This window comes from Micromesistius poutassou, assembly GCF_964030765.1.
Source record: "Micromesistius poutassou genome assembly, chromosome: 6".
Taxonomy (NCBI): Eukaryota; Metazoa; Chordata; class Actinopteri; order Gadiformes; family Gadidae; genus Micromesistius; species Micromesistius poutassou.
The window spans coordinates 16,798,755-16,822,300 of record NC_140276.1 but is presented as its reverse complement, the minus strand read 5'-3'; the positions used below and the strand labels follow the sequence as shown (position 1 = coordinate 16,822,300).

At 43.3% G+C, this 23,546-nt stretch overlaps 3 protein-coding genes across 3 annotated transcripts; 1 reads left to right on the top strand and 2 right to left on the bottom strand.

Moving 5' to 3' along the window:
* Positions 1 to 178: 178 nt before the first annotated feature.
* On the bottom strand, positions 179 to 8,366 carry magt1 (magnesium transporter 1). The gene is made up of 10 exons (XM_084469946.1): positions 8,226 to 8,366; positions 7,031 to 7,200; positions 6,830 to 6,947; positions 6,431 to 6,571; positions 4,823 to 4,963; positions 3,232 to 3,321; positions 3,050 to 3,113; positions 2,410 to 2,484; positions 1,484 to 1,574; positions 179 to 1,246 (listed from the first exon to the last, which is right to left on the bottom strand). Exons 1-10 carry the CDS (start codon positions 8,304 to 8,306, stop codon positions 1,231 to 1,233), a joined length of 987 nt encoding a protein of 328 aa, XP_084326072.1. The 5' UTR covers positions 8,307 to 8,366; the 3' UTR covers positions 179 to 1,230.
* Positions 8,367 to 10,762: 2,396 nt separating this feature from the next.
* rnf103 (ring finger protein 103) lies at positions 10,763 to 21,030 on the top strand. The gene is made up of 7 exons (XM_084469385.1): positions 10,763 to 11,367; positions 13,109 to 13,257; positions 15,584 to 15,699; positions 18,232 to 18,654; positions 19,456 to 19,588; positions 19,703 to 19,789; positions 19,914 to 21,030. The coding sequence occupies exons 1-7, from the start codon at positions 11,142 to 11,144 to the stop codon at positions 20,895 to 20,897; spliced, it is 2,118 nt and encodes a 705-aa protein (XP_084325511.1). The 5' UTR covers positions 10,763 to 11,141; the 3' UTR covers positions 20,898 to 21,030.
* igbp1 (immunoglobulin (CD79A) binding protein 1) lies at positions 21,021 to 23,469 on the bottom strand (the record flags this gene model as incomplete). Its single annotated transcript, XM_084469388.1, has 3 exons — positions 21,021 to 21,662; positions 21,747 to 22,079; positions 22,996 to 23,469. The coding sequence occupies 3 exons, from the start codon at positions 23,467 to 23,469 to the stop codon at positions 21,396 to 21,398; spliced, it is 1,074 nt and encodes a 357-aa protein (XP_084325514.1). The 3' UTR covers positions 21,021 to 21,395.
* Between the last annotated feature and the right edge of the window lie 77 nt (positions 23,470 to 23,546).

Here is a 23,546-nt window from a genome sequence, read left to right as displayed (position 1 = left end):
AAACACAATATAAAATACTATATCATAATAGGTTAAGCTAACAGGAACATAGGGTTACACCTTTCTAAGAATAATGCATCATATTCCAGAGTTATACGAACACTAGGGATTTGTATCATTGCTATTGGCTATTGCCCACCGGCACACATAAGCTTTATATAATAAAACACAACAGTGGTTTGGAAAGGCAATTATCTTTTAATGTCACCTGAGACCAAATCCTACAACATGTCAAAACAAATGCAAAAGTGTTAAGCACACATAGCATAGCACTACACATAGCATGGCACTAAAGCATTTGGAAATATACGGTCAACATTGGTCTTGTGGTTCTCAAATGAAGAATGGAACGCAAAATACAATAATGTCCTGGGTTCTTTTTTTTTTTTTTTTTTTTACAGATTCTTAGTTAGCCTGAAGACCAAGTGTAGACCAAGGGTTGAGGTAGAATGAGTAAAAACGATTGTACTAATGTTTTAATTCTTTCCATTCCCTTGCTAATAAAATGGTAATTTAATATTTTCTTAAAGAAGGGAATTTAGGTTGGGTGAATTATTGGGTATTGGCCTAAAAGAAAACTCATTAAATTCAGAATATACATTGACATCTAAAATAAATTACCTGATAGTAAATTGTGCTTCTAGTGGATGAATTTTTCTTGATGTAATATTAGCCGATGGCACTTAAATTTGCTTTTATTTGACATAAAATGCTTTTCACTCCAAATGATGTTTTGTGCAACACCAGGGCGAAAACTAAAATGTCGATGTACCGAAAATAAACCCCAGGGGGCAAAAAGAGGAGTCTCAAAACTAAAATAACTTCAAGCCACGAGTTCAAATAACAATGAAAAAAATGATTCCTTGCATGGAAGGAATTAGTGTGGAGGCAACACTTTTACTAATACTAGTAGTAACTAGTAGCGCTGACTGATCACTAGCTGGGACATTTGATCGTTTTTAAGAAATCGAGGTGTAACACCTGGACAGTTCACAAAAAGAAATGCTGAATATTTTTTACGCAATAACAAAACATTTGACAGAATAAGAATTGGTGGATAATCTGAGCTCAGCTGAGAGCAAACCCTGCTCGACTGCTGACTGCTGACAAACTAACTGGACGACCTGGATTAGGACAATGTAAAGGCTGTTATTGGTTCTCTTGGGGAAGAACGACATTGAAGGCACTTTAACCTCTGGAAGACAAGCACCGGAAGACGCCTGGTCAGATCTAACTCATGAGGAAGCTGAAACACAAAAAGGAAAAAAAGAAGAAAAAATAAATAAATCACAAAACCAAATCATAATTACGCGACACTATTTCCATACTTCACTACATTTAAAAAGTATCTCCATCCGTTGTTCCATCATATAGCCGATGAACAAAGTGTTTGTACACTGTAGGGGTAGGGTTAGGGTCAAACCCGTAGGGGTAGGGTCATACCTGTAGGGTTAGGGTCAAACCTGTAGGGGTAGGGTCATACCTGTAGGGGTAGCCGTGGTACTTCGCTCTAAAGATGGACAGCAGCCAGCTGAAGAAGAGCATCACAAGACCGATACCTGCTACACATAGTACTGGAACACACACACACACACACACACACACACACACACACACACACACACACACACACACACACACACACACACACAGCATTACTCTTAACTCAAACTCTTACTGCCCGCCTCTCAGTCTGGGGGAGAATGACTGAGAATGAACAGAAGCGTAGCTTGTGGACTTGTTGTTTGCAGGCACTAACTAACTAACCTAAGGCTAACCCTAACTAACCTAACACTAACTGACTAACCTAAGGCGGTACCACGCAACAAGGTAGGCCCATTCACATTTGACGTAAACGGTTAACTGAATAAATGATGAAAGTAATTTGATGCTTTTGATGGTGTTTGTAGGGCTCTTTTGATGGTGTTTGTAGGGTTCTTTTGATGGTGTTTGTAGGGCTCTTTTGATGGTGTTTGTAGGGCTCTTTTGATGGTGTTTGTAGGGCTCTTTTGATGGTGTTTGTAGGGCTCTTTTGATGGTGTTTGTAGGGCTCTTTTGATGGTGTTTGTAGGGCTCTTTTGATGGTGTTTGTAGGGCTCTTTTGATGGTGTTTGTAGGGCTCTTTTGATGGTGTTTTGTATCGCATTGCCTTCTAGAATGCTGTGGTCTCTTAGTACATTACTGAATTCCTTATTGATATTTCCAGACATATCTCAAACCAGAGATGCTCACAAAGCACTGGTCCCACTCGGACAGGGAGGAGCAGAGCCTTGAAGGCTCCTGGCAGACAGAGGACACTGGAGTCTTCTAAAGAGACCTCACATTGTTGTCCAGCGATCTTTACTCCCCTCTACACACACTCCATTCTGGAGAGTGCGTGTGTGTGTGTGTGTGCGCGTGCGTGCTCACTTTTTCTTTTTCCGATGTCCATGTCTGAGGTGGCAGCCTCACACAGCAGCACCATGCCCATGGTTACAGCGCCATCTACAGAAACCGTTAAAGACTAACAACATCATCATCTCCCTCTCTCATGAGGTTATTAATATCCTCACTCATGGTATGAGGCTATTGGTATCATGTTACCTTTTCAATAGCCTGAAGCCATAGACTCTGAAATAGCTGTCTGTAGGAAGTCTCATGATAAAATATAGATTCTGACCTTGGGAACACTTGCCAATAAGAGTATATATATTAACCATTATTAACTAAAGTCAGTTAATGGAGTAATACATAATTTTTATGTAGCATTGGCATAGGGGTTAGGATTAACCTTAACCCTTTAAAAAAATGTATAATTACTGTAATTGACCCCATTGCCATAGTTAACATGAACACCATTGATTGATTACTAGACTAGTTAACAGTTCATTAACTAAGTAAATGCTGATTACTGATAATAATAATAATAATAATAATGTTAGTTAATGGTAAATGAATGGTTAATTAAGGTACTTGTAAAGTGTTTAAAATGGGTGCTTTTATGTCTGATGACAGTGACTAAGGGTCTTTAAGGGAGCCTCTATATATTAAGGGCTTTATTTAAGGATACTGAACAGCAGGACAATGTGCGTCTCGGCCACAAACTGAGCCTGACTGCTTCCATGGATGTAACTCTGAAAACACAAAAATAAAAAGCAGTCAAATCTTGATATTGCAAATATTATACTGGGATAGTATATTGAACGTTCAGATTCGTGGGTACAGATCCTCCCATGGGAGCGGGTAACTGACCACTTGTCCTGTGTTGGGGTTCTTGTGAGCGTAGGGCGGCCCTCGGATGTGGTTCCACATCTGGCCTGAAGTCATGATCAGCACAAAGCACTGAAACACAAACAGACAAGAGGACTTTAAAGTGGAAGTCCTGCCAGAATTTAACCCAGGGTCTTTTAATTTAACCCAGGGTCTTTTAATTTAACCCAGGGTCTTTTAATTTAACCCAGGGTCTTTGAATTTAAGCCAGGGTCTTTTTCTGGATGAAAACAGATCAAGTAATAATGTTGATCACCCAGTATAGAGCTAGCCCGGGTCAACGCTAACAGGCCAAAGGGCTAACAGTGCATTGGCTAGAGGCGGTAAGTCAAACGCTTCCAAATCAGCCTTTTTTAACCACTAATATTACTCAACTCGGCACCAAACCGCTGCAGTAGAATGACCAGGGTCCCTCCACATAAAACAACCAACAACTTATAAACTAAGTTTATTTAAAAAGTTTTAAAACAGGTGGTTAAAAAATGCAGATTTGGACGCGTTGGGTGCACCGCCCCTAGCCACTGTTAGCCATCTGGGCTGTTAGCGTTGCTCCAGGCTAGCTCTATACTCGGTGATCAACCAATCAACTTTTTGATCTGTTTTCATGCAGAAAAAGACCCTGGGTTCAATTCATTCAATTTTCAGTATAGAGGGATTATCAGTCTACGTCACTCCCAGCTCTACTGCGCATGTCGTTTGCAGAAAGAGACGAGCGCACGATCATGTCTTGTTGTGCTGTTGGTTGCACAAACCGTTTTAATAAGACAACAAACAAAATGCGGAAGTTCTATCAGATACCATCAACTCGCACCCCATTTAAGGCAAACAGGAGACGTCTTTGGTTACAAGCTATCAGAAGAAGCGATTGGAACGAGCAGATGATTAAAAATGCAACAATCTGCACAATGACCCAGATGTTATACATCTCCGTCCTCTTCCCTTGTCTTTGACTAGGCAGCAACTTGGTCTTCAGAAACAAAGTTTTCAATTTTGTAATCATGTAAAAGTATGTCCTGAACATGATTGTCTGTGACATAGCTGTAGGCATCCAGTGTCGTGTAGGACTCCAGGCTCTCTCGGGAATAGAGACTTGGTGTCTCGATCAGGTATGAATGGATGTCTGGCCACTGAAGTCGGGGCCACTTTTTCCTCATCATTTATCCACTCACCTGCCCCTAACGTGATGGGTCATTAAGACGTATCCCATTCACTAATGTTAATTTATCCGCATAACCAATTTCATCACTCGCTGATAAACTGTAGTAAGCTGACAACATCACTAGTTAACACCGCAACTGCAAGTTAACCACACGGAGATAACCATGGCAACCGGTGAAACGTTTTTCTTTCTGCAGTCATGCTGCGCGCGCATCCGCCGTGTTGATAAACAAATAATCCCCCGATAGAATTCTAAAATACCCAACTTAACCTCAATCTTAGCTTCCCTTTCTATTCTATCCTGGGAGCCAACATGTTGGTTTGTTACTGGGGGCCAGTAACAAACCAACATGTTGGCCCCCAGTAACAAACCAGTGTGACCCTCCATCCTGGTCCGGTGTGTGTCTGGTCTTACCAGTGCAGAAAAGGCCCAAACATTCTTGTTAAAGAGGAATTCTAGGTTGTGTCTCCGTAGATACGCCAATCCACCAATCACTGCCAAGAGGAAGCCAAGGAGGAGGGGCCCTGCATAGTTGGGAGGACGAATCACACGGATCTGCAAAGAAACAAACATACAAACACAGCTCAACACAGGTTAATGCAGACAGCTACACAAAGACACCAGGTTACACACCGTCATCTACACAAAGACACCAGGTTACACACGTCATCTACACAATGACACCAGGTTACACACGTCATCTACACAAAGACACCAGGTTACACACGTCATCTACACAAAGACACCAGGTTACACACGTTATCTACACAAAGACACCAGGTTACACACCGTACATATAATGATATATAACATATATAATGAGGTCTAATATGATTGTCAATGATTGCCATTTTATCCCAGTTAATGAAATAAGATCGTAATTCTGAGAAACCCCAGCCAGTCTGTGCCGGACGTTTGTGTAGAGCGTTATTTGGTCTTGAAATGTGACGCAGAAAGTTCCTTTTGGTAGACTCTACAACGTCACGGTGTGGGTCCCCAGTCATCACCAACACCCTCATGTACGTCACAAACATTGAGGTAAAAAAAAAAGAATTAAATAGTAACCCATTGAAAAAAAATTAATTGAAACATTAGTAAATTCACAGGCTTCTTTGTAAAGATTACGGTTTGGCATAACCTCTACGACCTAATCAAAATGTCTTGCAACCCACTAGATTGGTCCCGATCCACCAGTTAAGAATCTCTGCTCTAATCTGTGGATATAAGGGTGTTTACACTCTGAAGTAGAATATAGAATATATTTGGAGAGGCCCAAAATAGGTCAAAATTAGCAAATTTATCCTTAAAACAAATTTGGAATAAAAAGCAGAAGTAACAGAAGTAGTGACTGCTTTCTTAACAAAAGCAAATATTATCCCTGCATGTTCACACGAGTGCACGAGTTTGATGGAGCCCGTTTTTGAAGCATATTGGAGGGGCTCTCTTGTAAACAATAACGTTTCCTTCTGCCACATGGCCGAGATAACCCCCACCATGAGTCTTTACGTGTTGTGAAAGTACCCGAGACGTTGGAGAACCCGACGCAGTCGTTTAGGATTCATAATATCATCCATAGCGCACACAGCCTTTGGCCCTGATATTATATAGATATCTATATATTATATTATATTATATAGATATTATAGAGCGTTCATAAACGGCAACAATCACTTTCCCCTCCATGTTGCGGTTCACCCTGGACGCTGATTGGCTGTCACAACAAAGCATCAAGCAAAAATCCACAAATTGTTACGCAAGAATTGATGAATGAAGATTAGCCTCTAAACACGTCTTGACTTCGTACGGATTTGTGGAGTGCCTTCTTTATTGGTGTGACTTCACCCTAAGGCCGAATTAGAATGTTAAAGAAACACAGCACTAATGTTTTGGAAAATAAAGCATCTATAAAAACAAAGCCTTCAAATCCCGAATTGAGACTTGTCTACCGACCTATTCTGGCTCAAAACTAATTCAGTCCAATGCATTTGAATCGTCATGAATGAATGCATGTTGTCCACTCACGTGCACGTCTGTCCTGTCAGCCACCCAGCGGGCCAGCTGCTCTGCTGCAAACCCTCTGACCTGCAGCTCGTAGTTGTCCGTCTTACGCTGTTTCCCTTTGGCCGGGAAGTGGAGGAAGGTTGGCGCAGAATTCATACTTAACTAGAAAAGAAAGGTAGAAATTAGGATTAAATGTACATTTTGAGTTTAGGCAATTATTAACTACTACTACTACTGCTGCTGCTGTTGCTACTGCTACTACTACTACTACTACTACTGCTGCTGCTGCTGCTGCTACTTCTACTACTACAACATTCCTGTCCATTCCAGTGTACTTGTATACCATTTGCCCTTCAGTACAATTTTGGTAGCACTGATAAGAGTACGTAATAAATAGTGGTTTATTGAACATTGACTTACCATCTGAAAGACGTCTGATCCTTCATCGAAGTCAACAGATGCAAAGAAAACTTTGTTGGTGAAGGCAGAGGAGTAACGCCAAGAGTTGGCCAATATATGAAATTCCTCATCAGCCTGTCTGATCAATTTAAAACACAATATTACCATAAGTGTTGTTAGTTATCAGCAATCCCATCACTTACTTCAGTAACCATGTCTTACCTGCAGACCCCGCACTGTCGTTGTGGTTGTAGGGCTGTGAACATGATGACCACAGAGTAGTTCCTGGGAGGAGCTTTCACAAAACGACGGAACTTCTCTCCATTCATTTTGATGACGGAGCGCTTCGATGCCCACTCCATCATCTGACCAACCTTCTCCGATAGCAACGTCTGCGGGAAACAGAAGTTTAAATGAAAATGGTTTCTACTAGTGGTAGATTCTGACCTACATTTGTGGGGTTTCTACTGTACTTTCCTCAGCGTATCAACAAATCTACAGGGGGTAATCTGAACTTCTGACCAGGTGAGTCCAAAACAGCTAATTTCTAATGTAAAACATGTGTAGGTCTACTTTATATTTAAATACATGTTTCATGTGCTGGCCATTATCCAACAATGCATGTTGTGTTTATAACATTGCTTTGGATTACGATAGGCCTACAACCTTTTCCGCAATTTGACGGTCAGTGTCGTGCAGCTTTTTGAGTGGAAAATGAAGACGCAAATATAAACGTGAGCATGTTTACTCATCTAAATGCATTTATTTGTTCTTATTCATATACATCTAACCTATAACAGGTGTATCTAGAATAATAGGGATTGGTGGTCATATTGATATTGCTCATGTCTGTTCATTCACGTGTTATAAGCCCTTCTCGTTTTTTAAAAAAGTGGGTCCCCAGAAGCATATGTGTATATTTTGTAGCCTTACTGACTTATTATAAAAACGGTCACCTTCGGCCATATGAAAAACGTGGGAAATGAAACGTATGTATCTAGCCTGACAAGTGAGCGACAATAGTTCCCGTCCTAATGCACATTCAAACCCTGGGCAAAGTCCGCCTGCATCATGTCTCACTGGAATGAACATTAATGGTGACCTTATGTAAAAACACATCTCCCTTTCACCAAGGATTGAGCTTAATGCTTCAGAACCTGCTTTGCATTCGTCAGACTCGATATAAACGGCGAGTTATATCACTAAATATCCAGATAGGTCAGCCTTATCTGAACACAAACATGAAGTTGACTTCAAGACCATAACTAATGATATGATATATATGATATATTAACTACAGACGGCCGCTCTCTGCTGTGCAGTAGTTAGAACTCATCGATATCCGGAATCTGTCAACGAAATCGTTAGGTTACGATTAAACATTTCGAATTCATTACAAAAAAACAGTAAACCTTACCTCTTTTTTCTTCTGTGCATCAGAAGGCATATCATAAAAACTAAAGAGCAAAAGTAATGGAAATACAAACTTAGGAAACATCTTCACTGCCGTCCGTCAAACAGCACACAGATTAGAAGCACAGATTCCTGTCACATTTCCATTGGTCTCCTGGTTCTTCTTCACGTTGTGGTCCAACAAACAGAAAGGTGCAGTACCTCCCCCTACTGGGCTGAAGGTGCAGTACCTCCCCCTACTGCGCTGAAGGTGCAGTACCTCCCCCTACTGGGCTGGAGGTGTGTAGAGAATTGAATTGACCTGCCACTTCTCCACTGTCTGAAACTAAGGGTCATGCTGTTCAGCTTTAAGAGGTATTATGCTAGGTATTTTATTTATTCAATAGATATGTCATTGTCGGTATAATGTAATTTGTAGCCATGTGGAGAGGATGGTAGAGGAGATGTTGTCCCGCTTCGGGACCCATGAGCTCAGCAGCCAACAGGGACAGATCTCTGAGTCCCAGGTCTTCCCTGGTCTGGTGGTCCCTGATACGATGGTCCCTGGTCCCGTGGTCCCTGGTCCAATGGTCCCTGGTCTGATGGTCCCTGGTCCTGTCGTCCCTGGTCCGGTGGTCCCTGGTCCTGTGGTCCCTGGTCCAGTGGTCCCTGGTCCAATGGTCCCTGGTCTGATTGTCCCTGGTCCTGTCGTCCCTGGTCCGGTGGTCCCTGGTCCTGTGGTCCCTGGTCCAGTGGTCCCTGGTCCAATGGTCCCTGGTCTGATGGTCCCTGGTCCTGTCGTCCCTGGTCCAGTGGTCCCTGGTCCAATGGTCCCTGGTCTGATGGTCCCTGGTCCAGTGGTCCCTGGTCCAATGGTCCCTGGTCTGATGGTCCCTGGTCCTGTCGTCCCTGGTCCGGTGGTCCCTGGTCCTGTGGTCCCTGGTCCAGTGGTCCCTGGTCCAATGGTCCCTGGTCTGATGGTCCCTGGTCCTGTCATCCCTGGTCCTGTGGTCCCTGATCCAGTGGTCCCTGGTCTGATGGTCCCTGGTCCTGTCGGCCCTGGTCCGGTGGTCCTGTGGTCCCTGGTCCGATGGTCCTGTGGTCCCTGGTCCGATGTTCCTGTGGTCCCTGGTCCTGTCGTCCCTGGTCCTGTGGTCCCTGGTCCGGTGGTCCTGTGGTCCCTGGTCTGATGGTCCCTGGTCCGATGGTCCCTGGTCTGGTGGTCCTGTGGTCCCTGGTCCGATGGTCCAGTGGTCCTGTGGTCCCTGGTCCTGTGGTCCCTGGTCCCTGGTCCTGTGGTCCCTGGTCTGATGGTCCCTGGTCCGATGGTCCCTGGTCCGATGGTCCCTAGTCTGGTGGTCCCTGGTCCTGTGGTCCCTGGTCCTGTCGTCCCTGGTCAGGTGGTCCCTGGTCCTGTGGTCCCTGGTCAGGTGGTCCCTGGTCCCGGGGTCCCTGGTCTGATGGTCCCTGGTCCTGTCATCCCGTGGTCCCTGGGGTCCCGTGGTCCCTGGGGTCCCTGGTCCTGGGGTCCCTGGTCCCGTGGTCCCTGGTCCGATGGTCCCGTGGTCCCTGGTCCTGTCGTCCCTGGTCCGGTGGTCCCTGGTCCTGTCGTCCCTGGTCCAGTGGTCCCTGGTCCGGTGGTCCCTGGTCCTGTCGTCCCTGGTCCTGTCGTCCCTGGTCTGGTGGTCCCTGGTCCGGTGGTCCCTGGTCCTGTTGTCCCTGGTCCTGTCGTCCCTGGTCCTGTGGTCCTGGGGTCCCTGGTCTGGTGGTCCCTGGTCCTGGGGTCCCTGGTCCGGTGGTCCCTGGTCCCGTGGTCCCTGGTCCCCTGGTCTCTATTGTTATTATTATTATTAATAATAATATTACTATTATTATTATTATTATTATTATTAGTAGTAGTATTAGTAGTAGTAGTAGTAGTATTATTAGTAGTATTATTACTATAATAGATCTCTCGTTCCCTCGGTTATGACAGTCTAAAGCGGAAGTGCTGATCCTCGTCGGGTTGTTGTGGTCACCAGCTGATCGTCCTTATTATTATTATTATTAATAATAATATTACTATTATTAATAATAATATTATTATTAGTAGTAGTAGTATTAGTAGTAGTATTATTACTATAATAGATCTCTCGTTCCCTCGGTTATGACAGTCTAAAGCGGAAGTGCTGATCCTCGTCGGGTTGTTGTGGTCACCAGCTGATCGTCCTTATTATTATTATTATTATTAATAATAATATTACTATTATTAATAATAATATTATTATTAGTAGTAGTAGTATTAGTAGTAGTATTATTACTATAATAGATCTCTCATTCCCTCGGTTATGACAGTCTAAAGCGGAAGTGCTGATCCTCGTCGGGTTGTTGTGGTCACCAGCTGATCGTCCTTATTATTATTATTATTAATAATAATATTACTATTATTAATAATAATATTATTATTAGTAGTAGTAGTATTAGTAGTAGTATTATTACTATAATAGATCTCTCATTCCCTCGGTTATGACAGTCTAAAGCGGAAGTGCTGATCCTCGTCGGGTTGTTGTGGTCACCAGCTGATCGGCCTCCGAGTCGACAGCCTCCCCGTCGAGGACTCGTCGTCCCTTATGTTTTTACTCGAGTATTTTTCAGACTGCAGCGGAATAAAAATAAACCAGTAATCGAATATTTACTCGGGCCGCAGGGCGTTTAAATCCACATCCGGCCCAAGGACTCCGTCTAGAAGCTAACTGCTAACCGTCGCTGTCTCCTGTGGGAATGCTGGAGAGCACAATGTAACCGGGCCACCAGAAACCTTTATTTAGTAACCCCGAGTCCTGTCGTCGCAGGGAACAGTACTATTAACATTATTATTAATATTGTAACCCCCTCGGTCATTTGGCGATAACAGACATCACATCGTTCTCTAACAGTCCCTGATCCCCGACTCAAGGAGAAGATGTGGTTGAAACTGTTCTTCATCCTGGTTTATTTCCTGGTGTTGTTCATGCTGGCCCGTTTATTTGAGACAGTTCTTTGGTATGAGACCGGTCTGTTCGCTACTCAGTTGGTAGATCCAGTTACTCTGAGTTACAGAAGACTGAAAACGATCTTGGAGTGCAGAGGTTTGGGATACTCTGGATTACCAGAAAAGAAAGATGTGAGCGATTTGGTGGAGAAGTCAGGTAAGGCCTGAGCAACAACACGACCACACATCAGGACGAGTCTAAATAGTTCTACACAGATGGGTCTATTTTTGGTAGATAGAAAATAAGTATGTTTAATTATTGTATTATCCCATGAAATTCCTTGACGTGGCTCAACTTTGCTGTTCACATTGCTGTTAACTTTTGTCTGCTTTTTGATAATAAAAATCTAGAAATCGATTCTTGTTCATGTAGAACCTTTGACAGTTTTGAGGATTTTGCCCATGTCTTATTTGTATTATGTTATATATTTTTATTGTTATTTATATAGTATAGTATATTATATATAGTTGCTCAATTTTGAGGTTGTCTTTAGTTAATATTTAATAGCCTGGTTGAGTCTGTTGGCTGCTTTGCTTTACAAAAGACCAGGATATTTTCTTGCGACAGCTGACATGGTTGCTTTATAACGGACTGTTGGAAGGCATTAACAGCAGAGAGCTGTCACACCATCATCGGCTGCTATGCCGGCAACAAATAAACAAATGAACTCTGTTAATTCTGCAGATCTGCTCACTCAAAGCCAGGCCTGAATGTAGCAGACCTTCTCACAGCTGACCGAAGCCATACAGTAGTTTGGACTTGTAGGCAGAGTCATTGGATGCTTCCATGACAAAGCTCCTCGCTCCTAGCCTGGAAATCCAGACCCACATCTAGAAAGCTGTAGGGTCTGGCAACGAGTAATGAAAATGGCCCAACTCGAGGGGTGGCACCTAGCCTAGACTAACTAGACCTTCGTACTCATTTCATTCATACCGATGGTCTAGAACTGCTATAGAGATAAACGATTGCTCACTTGAAGGCGGGTGCTGTTGAAGTTTAAAACCTATTGGCTCTGCCCAGTGTGTGTTCAGTATTTTTGAGCGCTGATACGATTTGTCTTGCAATTATGTCAATATATCAATATTATTTCTTTGTGCAATTTTAGGTTTTGTGTGTGTTAGCATATTGGCAACATTGGGGTTCAGGGGCTCCATCACCACTGAGGCGTCCTCAGACGGTTCAGGGGCTCCATCACCACTGAGGTGTCCTCAGACGGGTTCGCCAACGGAGATTCTACGCGGTCCTCCGTACATCTGGCCAGCTCTCCACTCCTGCATCCTTCCTCAGTTAGAGTTAGGGTTAGTTAGGGTTAGGGTTATTCAGGGTTAGTCCCCGTACGTTGGCGTGGGACGTCCTCTGAGTCGGTGCCCGTGTGTTGGCTCCCAGAGCACTGGCTTGCTAGCTGGAAGTTCTTGGTGTCTGTGGCAGTGACCTGCAAGTTTCATCCTCCTGGATGCCATTTTGTCACACAGCCTTGGTAGCCCCCGTACAGATGCTTGTTGGTAACATGCTCGTTGTGGTCGATGTTCAGGGTCACCCGCAGCGTTCTGGTGTAGCATCCATCCAGAGACTCCTGCAGGTGGGCTTCAGGGTCCAGGATTCACAGGAGCACAGACTCCACGGTTGCTTGGAAGAAGCTCATTTTTATGTGTAAAGGGAGACTGGATTTCCACACACTAGTCATGCCATTCAGTCCAAGCCACAAGTCCATTGTATTTTAGATCAACATGGCCGAAAAGAACACATATTTGACACAAATTGACTATAGCTGAATACACTTATAGCACTCTCTGTAAGATGGTACCATTCGTTTGCTTCTGATAACATAACATTGCTGTTTCTGGCTTTAAAATTGTTCACAAAAATGATACTGAGAGGAGATTTGATTCTTCCACAGGAGAGTTGATGCAAGGGGAGCTGTACTCGGCCATCAAGAGAGAAGAAGAGCAGACCAACGTGGGCGAGCCAGGAAGCACCTCCTTCAGTGGGGAAATGCACTTTTACGAACTAGTGGAGGACACAAAGGACGGGATATGGCTGGTACAGGTAGGAACTAGTGGAGGACACAAAGGACGGGATATGGCTGGTACAGATAGGAAACAGTCGGGATATATTGGCTTATATTCTAATGTTGACACACAACTGATCTAAGGTTTAAGAGGTCATCTTAAAGGTGCGATGTGTAACAACTAAATCTATGATGAATATTAGTTGTGTTGTGCACTTACATTATCCCAGTTAGTTCCAACAATGTTCAAACGAGAGCTGTCAATCCTTCTCTATAACCCATTTCAAATTTCATTCCTTTTTTGATATTTGAATTATATTCAAACTTTAAAAAATAAGATAAGTTAATAACATTTGGCACAAAAGGATATCATATTAACGTGCCTCTCGACGCTTCTAACTATCTGACTTTTTACACCCGACAATAAAACAACAACAAATCATTGAGTCATCCATCGTTTTATTTAAAGGTAATGTCAGTTACATTATTGGAGGTTGCGTTTCAATGACGTTATATCGCTTTACCCCTCAGCTACCACTGACAAGAAGAACCAAATTCTGTGGGAAACACTGCAATATGTGTGGTTACCTTTATAAAGTAACAAAAGTTAATTTATGTATGATTGTTTTGCCCATGGATAACAGCTCTGGGCTACCCTGAGATTTAACTCGCCACATAACATTATCTACAGCTGCTCCAGCAGTCAACTCATATAATGCTAAGTTAGCCAGTTAGCAGAAAATGAATATTTCATTAAACAGCATTCAAGGAAAGCGTCCAGCCTTACTAGTCCACAGGAGATCACCCTACAGGAGATCACCCTACAGGAGATCACCCTACAGGAGATCACCCTACAGGAGATAACCTTAACCCTACAGGAGATAACCCTACAGGAGATAACCTTAACCCTACAGGAGATAACCTTAACCCTACAGGAGATAACCTTAACCCTACAGGAGATAACCCTACAGGAGATAACCTTAACCCTACAGGAGATAACCTTAACCCTACAGGAGATAACCTTAACCCTACAGGAGATAACCTTAACCCTACAGGAGATAACCTTAACCCTACAGGAGATAACCTTAACCCTACAGGAGATAACCCTAACTCTAACCATTGGGGCGAGGTTTTGGCTACTCTTTGATCTTGATAACCCTTGCTCCGTTGATGTCTGGAGGTTTTCACTATGATCTTGGGTGAAAGTCTGAACCTCCATCCTACTGGCAACCATGTCTTTTACTGACCACTCTATTGAGTCTGTGAAATGCCTGTACTGTACTGTACAAAAAATAAAGAACTGGTCAAAAATTGTTCTATAAATAGGCATTAGGTCTTTTCATTTATTTAGTCAATGCTGATTATTGGCTTAATTAAATGGGATAATTGTTGGGGAATATTTTTCACCATGAACTGTGATAAGGTCTTTAATGAGGCTATTGTTAGTTATAGCCTATAATGTTTTGCAGAATGAAACAACCTAAAAACTCGTGCCATTGTCATCCTTCCCAAGGTCGTCTTTTCAGCCTTTATTGCAGTGATCACCTTGATTCATTTATAGAAGTAGCCTAAAAATACGTGCTAGGCAGCAACTTTGTAGGCACATCTTGTTGCAACGACCGCCCCAGTGTGATCTGAATGTCCTGTAGTTGAGGTCAATGGAAGTGGGCGACCATCCCCAGTGCTCCGCTGGCGAACAGCCCCTGGTTTACTCTACAGTTTATGGGCCACGGAAGACTTGGCTAGTCCGCTGCTGGATGGGTTTTGTGATATCTCTGGTGCTGTCTCGTAGGATAGCAAATTCCTTTGGAATATCCAACCGATCCATGTTTGTGCGTGTATATCTAAAGAAATGTGATAGGAGCTGATCACGTGACTCAAACTATTGTGCACAAGATGACATGCCTTCATTACTTACACTGAGACAATTAATGCTGTCCTAACTCAACTCAACCCCAACTCTCAAGATAGGTACTCTACAACCATAGAAATATAGCTTCATATAACTGAGATCGTGAAAAAGGGTAGTCCTACACTTCATTTTTCACACATGCCGTGTTAGTTGAACCTAGAAGTTGAAGTATTGAAGTATCTTATCACAGGACAAGGTGTTTCCTATGAGGTGGGACTCCCCAATAATTCCTCCTGCAGTACACTACTTGTATACTTCCCCTATTTTCTTCAGGAAATGCCCCTTTCTAGTTAATAATTTACATCATATTACTTCATACATGTTTTACAATTATCTCCCATTGCCTTTACACCATGTTATACTGTATATCAGTACATTTAAGTAAAATATCAAGAGGATACATACAATATACCCAATCCTAATGCCTGTATGTTTTCCTTTCCTTCCACCAGGTGATAGCGCATGACAGGGAGGCCCTGCTCAGCAAATCCAGCTGGAGTAAAATGGTCCAGAAGGTTTCACACTTTGGGATAAGGACTGGGACATTTAATTGCTCCAATGATTACAGGTGGGTCGATTTGGCTTGGTAAATGGTCCTCATTTATATAGCACTTTTATCCAAAGCACTTTACAGTGTTGACTGACATTCACCCATTCATGCACACATTCACACACTGACGGCAGAGTCAGCCACGCAGGGCGACAGCAAGCTCGTCAGGAGCAGTTAGGGTGAGGCGTCTTCCTCACCTCGACACTCAGCTAGGAGGAGCCGGGGATCGAACTAGCAACCTTCTGGTTACCAGGTTCTTGTTATCAACCCGCTCTACCTCCTGAGCTACCCCCGACTTGCCTATTATGGTTATTTATGGCTCAGTGTCCAGTGAGGAGAGAGAAGGGCTGCATGTCTACCATAATATGGAACAGGTTCGTGCCAGGTGCTATATATGTTTATGTATAGGAGGCAGAATAAAGCCTAAAGAAGAACAGCTCAGCATTGAATCTATTTCAGATCCGATTCATAGGCAAAACAATTATGCCAACAATCAAGGAAATACTGTGACAACTGCAATTAAGATCCATCCTCTTTCATCTTTTCTCACTCTTTTCACACACCTATGACCTCCATATCAGTCACCTTCATTCATAGACCTATAGTTCATAGACCATAGTTCATAGACCTATAGTCCATAGACCTATAGTCCATAGACCATAGTTCATAGACCTATAGTTCATAGACCTATAGTCCATAGACCTATAGTCCATAGTTCATAGACCTATAGTTCATAGACCTACAGTCCATAGACCTATAGTCCATAGACCTATAGTCCATAGACCATAGTTCATAGACCTATAGTTCATAGACCTATAGTCCATAGACCTATGTTCATAGTTCATAGACCTACAGTCCATAGACCTATAGTTCAAAGACCATAGTTCATAGACTATAGTCCATAGACCTATAGTCCATAGACCTATAGTTCATAGACCATAGTTCATATACCTATAGTCCATAGACCTATAGTTCATAGACCTATAGTCCATAGACCTATAGTTCATAGACCTATAGTTCATAGACCATAGTTCATAGACCTATAGTCCATAGACCTATAGTCCATAGACATATAGTTCATAGACCTATAGTTCATAGACCATAGTTCATAAACCTATAGACCTATAGTTCATAGACCTATAGTTCATAGACTATAGTCCATAGACCTATAGTCCATAGACCTATAGTTCATAGACCTATAGTCCATAGACCTATAGACCTATAGTCCATAGACCTATAGTTCATAGATCATAGTTCATAGACCATAGTTCATAGACCTATAGATCATAGACCTATAGTTCATAGACCTATAGTTCATAGACCATAGTTCTATCTGTGGATGCTTTGTGGCGTAGCTTGCCGTGAAGAGCTCAAACTGATGCGAGAGGGTTCAACCCGTACTCCCATACAGAACACAGAATATATATAGTAATAATATATCCTGGATCATTATTGTCTGGTAATGTTGTCATGGTATACGTCGCCATACACCTATTTATCAAACTTCCTTGCTGCATGTAGACAAGCATTCTTACTTTATTCATTGAATGAGACACACATGTTGTGATGGTCCCTGCAGAAATGTTTCATTACTGGAATGAGATCAACAGAAGGACTGTGAACTAGTTCAGTTGTAAGAGGGATCCGTCGTTCCTTCCACTCAGTAAGACCTGGCTGACCTTCTAGTCCCAGTATGATCTGTAGTTCAGAGGCTTCACTACCAGCCAATGAAAACCCTCTGGTACCTCACAGCACCAAGCCCACTGGGCAGGGGGAGAGAGAGGGGGAGAGAGAGGGGGGAGAGAGGAGGGGAGAGAGAGGGGGGAGAGCTGGGTGGGGGGGAGAGAGGAGGGGAGAGAGAGGGGGGAGAGCTGGGAGGGGGAGTATAGCTTGTATATTTCTATATCTTGGCATGTCATTGTACTTTGTGAAACCAAAATGTAGAACTGTAAGATGATTCAGTTTGTGAACATATTGATTGGAATTAATATTTCTTGTCCCGGTTTCTCCGGCTCTGATTCACTACCCTGGAAAGAGTTCTCCAGAGCACAATTTGAATTTGCTCAGTGAGTCACTTTGGGAGCGAGCAATATAGTCATTCCCTGATTCCCCTGGCCCAGAACATTAACCAATCACATCGGTGTATCTGATATAGGCGGGCCCCCCTGCCCCAGAACATTAACCAATCACATCGCTGTATCTGATACAGGCGGGCCAAAAGCGTTGCTGTTTTACCGACCGGATACGGCAAGAGTCTTAGCTACTGGTTAGCTCCGCTGGTCTGGATACGTCACCCCTTGTATTCTTCTGATTGGTCGTGGTGTTATCCAATTGCATGCATTAATATTTTCAAATGCATGCTTGGTGCCGCCCCTTGAGTTGGGCCGTTTTCATTACTCGTTGCCAGACCCTACTAGCTTTTTTCTGGATTTCCAGGCTACTGATTCATAGGATAATAAATACAATATTATCATAGCCATCATGTTACCAAAGGGGATATGCTAATGCTCTAACATGCACTAATATTCTATATTATAATATTTCTAACAGGTCCTGCATAAAGCGAGGATGGCAGAGATCTACTCTCATCATGTCGGTGCCGCAGACGTCAGCGTCCAAGGGGAACGTCATGATGAAAGAATACGACGGCCAGCACTTTGAAACTGAACACATCTTTCGATGGATGACCTCACATGTGGCTCAGCGAATCAAAACACTGCGACAGCCTAGCCGTTTGGCAGTAGAGTGGTGTCCTGACCAGGACCACCCAGTGAAGATGTTCTTGTTTGCCCACTTGTCTCAGCCGCCAGCGTTCTTCTCCTCACTCTCTGTCAAGTTCACAGGTCGAATTGAGTTTATCTTTGTTGACATACGACAGTGGAATAACTACAGCACTCTGTTGGAGATCGGTGTGAAGAACAGTCCTGCCTATATCCTTATGATGCCTGAAGGAATTTATCAGTATGGTAACAGGTAAACTATGAAAGATATTTGGTTATTGACATTGATAAAAGCTGGTCAAATACAATGCATATGGCTGAATAGCAGGGCTGTAAGACAGTTAATCCAACCTGTATCGACAGTAGGGCCAAGGATCTATGACCTGGTCAGACTATCATGGTGCCAACAAGAAGACTCCCTTGTCTACACCTCATACCAGCAGTGTGTGATACAAGGGAGGATACAGGATCAAAGACAATATTTAGGAGGACATTTGTATTGTATTATTGTTGAGTAATGAAAACTCTATCATTTGGTTTTCCTCATTTATTGTATAAATTTATGTTTAGGGTACATTTAGCAAGCTTTTTGTAGACAATTGCACTTTGGGAGGTTGCAATGTTCTGTGCTACCAAGTCAGGAACCACATTATTAAGATGAGATGTACTTTATTATTCCCAGATGGGATAAGTGTTTTAACCATTTCATAATACATTTTGCGATTTGGATATGGATATTAATTGATATGTTGCCAGTGGGCACGTGAAATATTGTAAAGGAACCATGAAAAGCCGACTGGCTCTTTCTCTCTCGGAAAGCCTAAAATATGGTGTTTACTTCCTCTACGTTTGTCTAGTTTGTAGACACTTGTTCAGTATTAGACACCAGGCAATAGCCAGTAGATTGAGGGTAGCATTAGGATTAGTATTACATACTTCTTACCTTGTATTTCGTTCCCTTTGCCCCTTTCTCATTTTGTTCTCTACTTACATTTTTCATATATTCTCTGTGTACAAATGTCACTAAAATCTGTACCTTCTGTCCTTCCTGCAGTACTGGAGAGTTCCTGTCCCTGGCTGCCATGGACACCTTCCTGCGCTCCGTCCAACCGGAGGTCAACGACCTGTTTGTCCTCAGTCTGCTGATGGTCAACCTGCTGTCCTGGATGGAGCTTTTCATAACGCAGGTAAGATGATGACAATGTCTTTGTAAATATCTCGGCTTCAATTGCATAAAATCTTTCTTTGGTTTAATTAACAGATATAAATTGAGAAATAAAACAATATTTAATACGTTTCAGGGGGCAACAGTGAAAAGGTTTGTTGTTTTGTTCAGAACACTTGGAACATATAACTCCTTACTTCTTGTCTCCTGGCTTCCTGTTCTGGTAAGAATTGATTCATTGCTCTACACACCTCATTTAATTATTAAATAAAATGTGAACACACTTAATACATCCAGAGGTTCTGTTTGATGGTTGAAGGTACCGACTCATTCTGTTCTCATTCCAGGCCCTCCTGCAGTTGCCATGTCTGGATGGTTTCTATCCCTACAGCCTGAAGCTGCTGCGCTACATCGACACCACGTCACTGGCCAGCCTGATCAGAGCTGACTGGATCTTCTACTCCTCCCACCCGGCCCTCTTCCTGTCCACGTACCTCGCACACGGCCTGCTAGTCGACTATGTGGAGAAGAAGCGCTGTCCTTCAGTGAGTGAAGGGGAGAGCAGTACCAATGTGGAGTGGCTGACCAGTCTGTGGGACTGGTTCACCGCCTGCCTGCTCCATCCAATGGTCTCCCTCCAGCAGGTTCCAGTGGACCAGCTGTCAGATTGGGATGATCCCAACTTTCTGGTTCAGCGAATGGCGTTCCCTGAGCTTTGGCTGCCCCCTCTGGTGAACGTAGATTACATCAAAGCTTTACCAACTTGGAATTTCAGTGCTATCCATCAACAAAGCAGGAAGGAGTTAAGGGCAGAGGAAACAGATTCAGTCCAAGTTTGTGAAGAGCAGGATTTTATGCCCAAAGACCATATAAGGCAAATTAATATCTCAGAGGAGGGCGGGCCAAATTCTTTACCAAATCAAATGAGGCGAAACTCAGATGGGAATGATAGTTTGAATAACTTGCAAAAAAATTCTAATGATCAAATCAGTAACCTAAATAATGTATGTGAGTGTGGTTGCGATGGGGACTTGATGGTCACTTGTTGCAGAGAAGAAGGATCCAGAGGCCATGAGGATGCTCCAGTGCTCTGCCCCCCTCGGTGTGACTGGTCTGTGTGGCCTCCAGGCACAATACATTGTTTAGAATGTGTGGTTTGTTTGGAGAACTTTTCTTGCAAGGAGTTGCTAATGCATTTGCCTTGTGGCCATGCCTTCCACCAGCAGTGCATCGTGGTGTGGTTGGTGGGGAGCCGACACTGCTGCCCTGTCTGCCGCTGGCCCAGTTACAAGAATAGACCTCCCACTCAAACAGCCCTGGCTGAGGATTAAATGGACTTTATTTTTACAGCATTTCTTTAACTTTTATTCTAATGTTGTAGTTTGTCTTCATCTGCTAATGTCTAATCCCTCCTATCTTTATATTCCAGAGTTGTATTGGTCAATAAACCTCAATTGAAGCAGATTTTCTTTATTGTTTGTAGGGAATTCCTACCAACGATACAGCATAAATAATACATCTCATCTTTTATTAAATTGAGTTGGCTGTCGGGTTCTTGCTGTATTCCCGTTACTAAACCAGTGTTCAGAATTGACTTGAGCGTATGATTAGTATCAGCGTCACTGGGCTAACCATGGACATCTGAACAGATAATTGGTTCATTGGAAGATGTTAGTATTATAAAACACTCCACATGCGATACATAATGGCTCGGTTTCAATATGTAAAAAAATTGGGACAAACTAATTGACAACCAAAATGACAGAATGCTTTCATCCATTCTTAAGTTGGAGACTTCAAAGCGAGAGGCAGTGGCCCTCTGGAGACGTTCAGCCCATGTTCTTGCGGTTTCCATAACCTCTTCTATGAGAGTCTCTCCAGTCATCCCAGTTCCTGGCCTTAGCCAGGGCCTCCTCATCATCCTCCTCCACCTGTTTCTCTTTCATCTCATCCTCATGATCTTTACCCTCCACCTCCTCCTCCCCCCTCTGGGGCAGTCCTTGGTCCGGGAGGACCCCCCGTTTCTGGTGCTCTTCATACCATTCGTCTACGCTCATTGTGGGCAGACTGGGGTACCCCGCTCCAAACACCCGGGCCTGTGGGAAAACAAGTGGGTTATGCAATTTTATAGTATAAAGATAAAACCAGATGAGTGCTGGTCACTGGTCCCGTGTTCTTACCTGTACAGCATCTTTGGTCAAAACAAAAGGTTTCATCGGTGGCCTTGGCGGGTGCTTGCATGGTCTGGGTTCTGACGGTGAGTCCATTCTCTTTAAAATCTCCAGCTCCAAGTCAATGCTTTCAATTTCCTCAAGAGCTATGTTGATCCATTTCTTCACCGTGAGAAGATAGAAGTCACGGACAACTTCTTCATCAGCCATCGCACTGTCCACAGCTTTTTTAACTTCGACCAATCTGTCTTCTGTCATTTTCTTCTGTCTGTATCTTTCAATCTTGGCTTGTCTCTGCACAGCCATGGCGACGAGGTCCGATGAGTTGGTGGAGGCTGGAGACTAAGAAAGAAATGAGTTATTAATCATCCTTTGATAGCTATCTCCAATCTCGATCACATGAATCCTAGGATGCAAAAGATATTGATCTTCATTGGGCAGTCGAACAGCAAACATTTTTGGATTGCTTACCATTAGTTTATAATGGAGAATAAATAACATTGCTGTAATAACGACCAGAAATAAATACCTACAGTACGTTTATTCTGCAGAACGTTTTAAACGGATCAGTACGAAACAAACAATATAGATTAAGTAAGACATTGGCGACCAGAGCTTGTAGGTTTCCTATGCACCGTGTCCAAATAAATAACTAATCAATAACTAATAAACGGCAGCGGACATGCTTCACTAACAGACTAGTTACCTTGGTTGTAGATAGTGAACATCTGGACTAGTTACCTTGGTTGTAGATAGTGAACATCTGGACTAGTTACCTTGGTTGTTTATAGTGAACATCTGGACTAGTTACCTTGGTTGTTGATAGTGAACATCTGGACTAGTTACCTTGGTTGTAGATAGTGAACATCTGGACTAGTTACCTTGGTTGTTGATAGTGAACATCTGGACTAGTTACCTTGGTTGTAGATGGTGAACATCTGGACTTGGTTGTTGATAGTGAACATCTGGACTAGTTACCTTGGTTGTTGATAGTGAACATCTGGACTAGTTACCTTGGTTGTTGATAGTGAACATCTGGACTAGTTACCTTGGTTGTTGATAGTGAACATCTGGACTAGTTACCATGGTTGTTGATAGTGAACATCTGGACTAATTACCTTGGTTGTTGATAGTGAACATCTGGACTAGTTACCTTGGTTGTTGATAGTGAACATCTGGACTAGTTACCTTGGTTGTTGATAGTGAACATCTGGACTAGTTACCTTGGTTGTTGATAGTGAACATCTGGACTAGTTACCTTGGTTGTTGATAGTGAACATCTGGACTCTTCGTCCGCTTCCATCGGGGCTTTGGGCAGCTTGAAGTCGGACACTTGGTATTCTTTGCATCTTCTCAGGAACGCGGTGAAGTGTTCCCGCGCCGCGGTGACGGTTGCCGCGCGGCGGTCCCGGTCCGCGAGCCGCAGCGTGAGGCCGCCGAGCAGCGCGGGCGGCATCAGGTACCTCAGGTCGGCCGTCGCGAGGTCCTCCAGCAGCTCGTTCCGACTGAACAGTTGGAGCTCCGCCACCATCCGTGTAACATCTTCCAACGCCGTTATCCCACGTCTAATTTGAACTTGGATGTGGTTTGATCCAATCGGTTCATTTGTGGTGTCTACTTCTTCAAATATTTTCCATCCACGATTTAACAAATCAGACAACTTGTTCGGTTTTGCGTCGGTGTCTTCATCCGTTTGGTGGATGCTTCCCGAGTCCGCCATCTTGCCTTCCATCCAGGTTCAGTGAGTCACGCGATACTTTGGCCCAACGTGACGTCGCACTTTTTCTTCTTCTTTTTGGTCAAAGTCCG

Bases quoted from the DNA above. Each gene is read 5' to 3' on its own strand.
- magt1 (XM_084469946.1), bottom strand. From the start codon at position 8,306: ATGTTTCCTAAGTTTGTATTTCCATTACTTTTGCTCTTTAGTTTTTAT. The intron at 3,322-4,822 runs GTAAGACCAGAC...TTTGTGTTTCAG, and splicing joins TTTGGGCCTTTTCTGCACTG to TGCTTTGTGCTGATCATGAC. The intron at 3,114-3,231 runs GTCAGTTACCCG...TTGTGTTTTCAG, and splicing joins ACCCCAACACAGGACAAGTG to AGTTACATCCATGGAAGCAG.
- rnf103 (XM_084469385.1), top strand. From the start codon at position 11,142: ATGTGGTTGAAACTGTTCTTCATCCTGGTTTATTTCCTGGTGTTGTTC. The intron at 11,368-13,108 runs GTAAGGCCTGAG...ATTCTTCCACAG, and splicing joins CGATTTGGTGGAGAAGTCAG to GAGAGTTGATGCAAGGGGAG. The intron at 19,589-19,702 runs GTAAGATGATGA...AATACGTTTCAG, and splicing joins TGGAGCTTTTCATAACGCAG to GGGGCAACAGTGAAAAGGTT.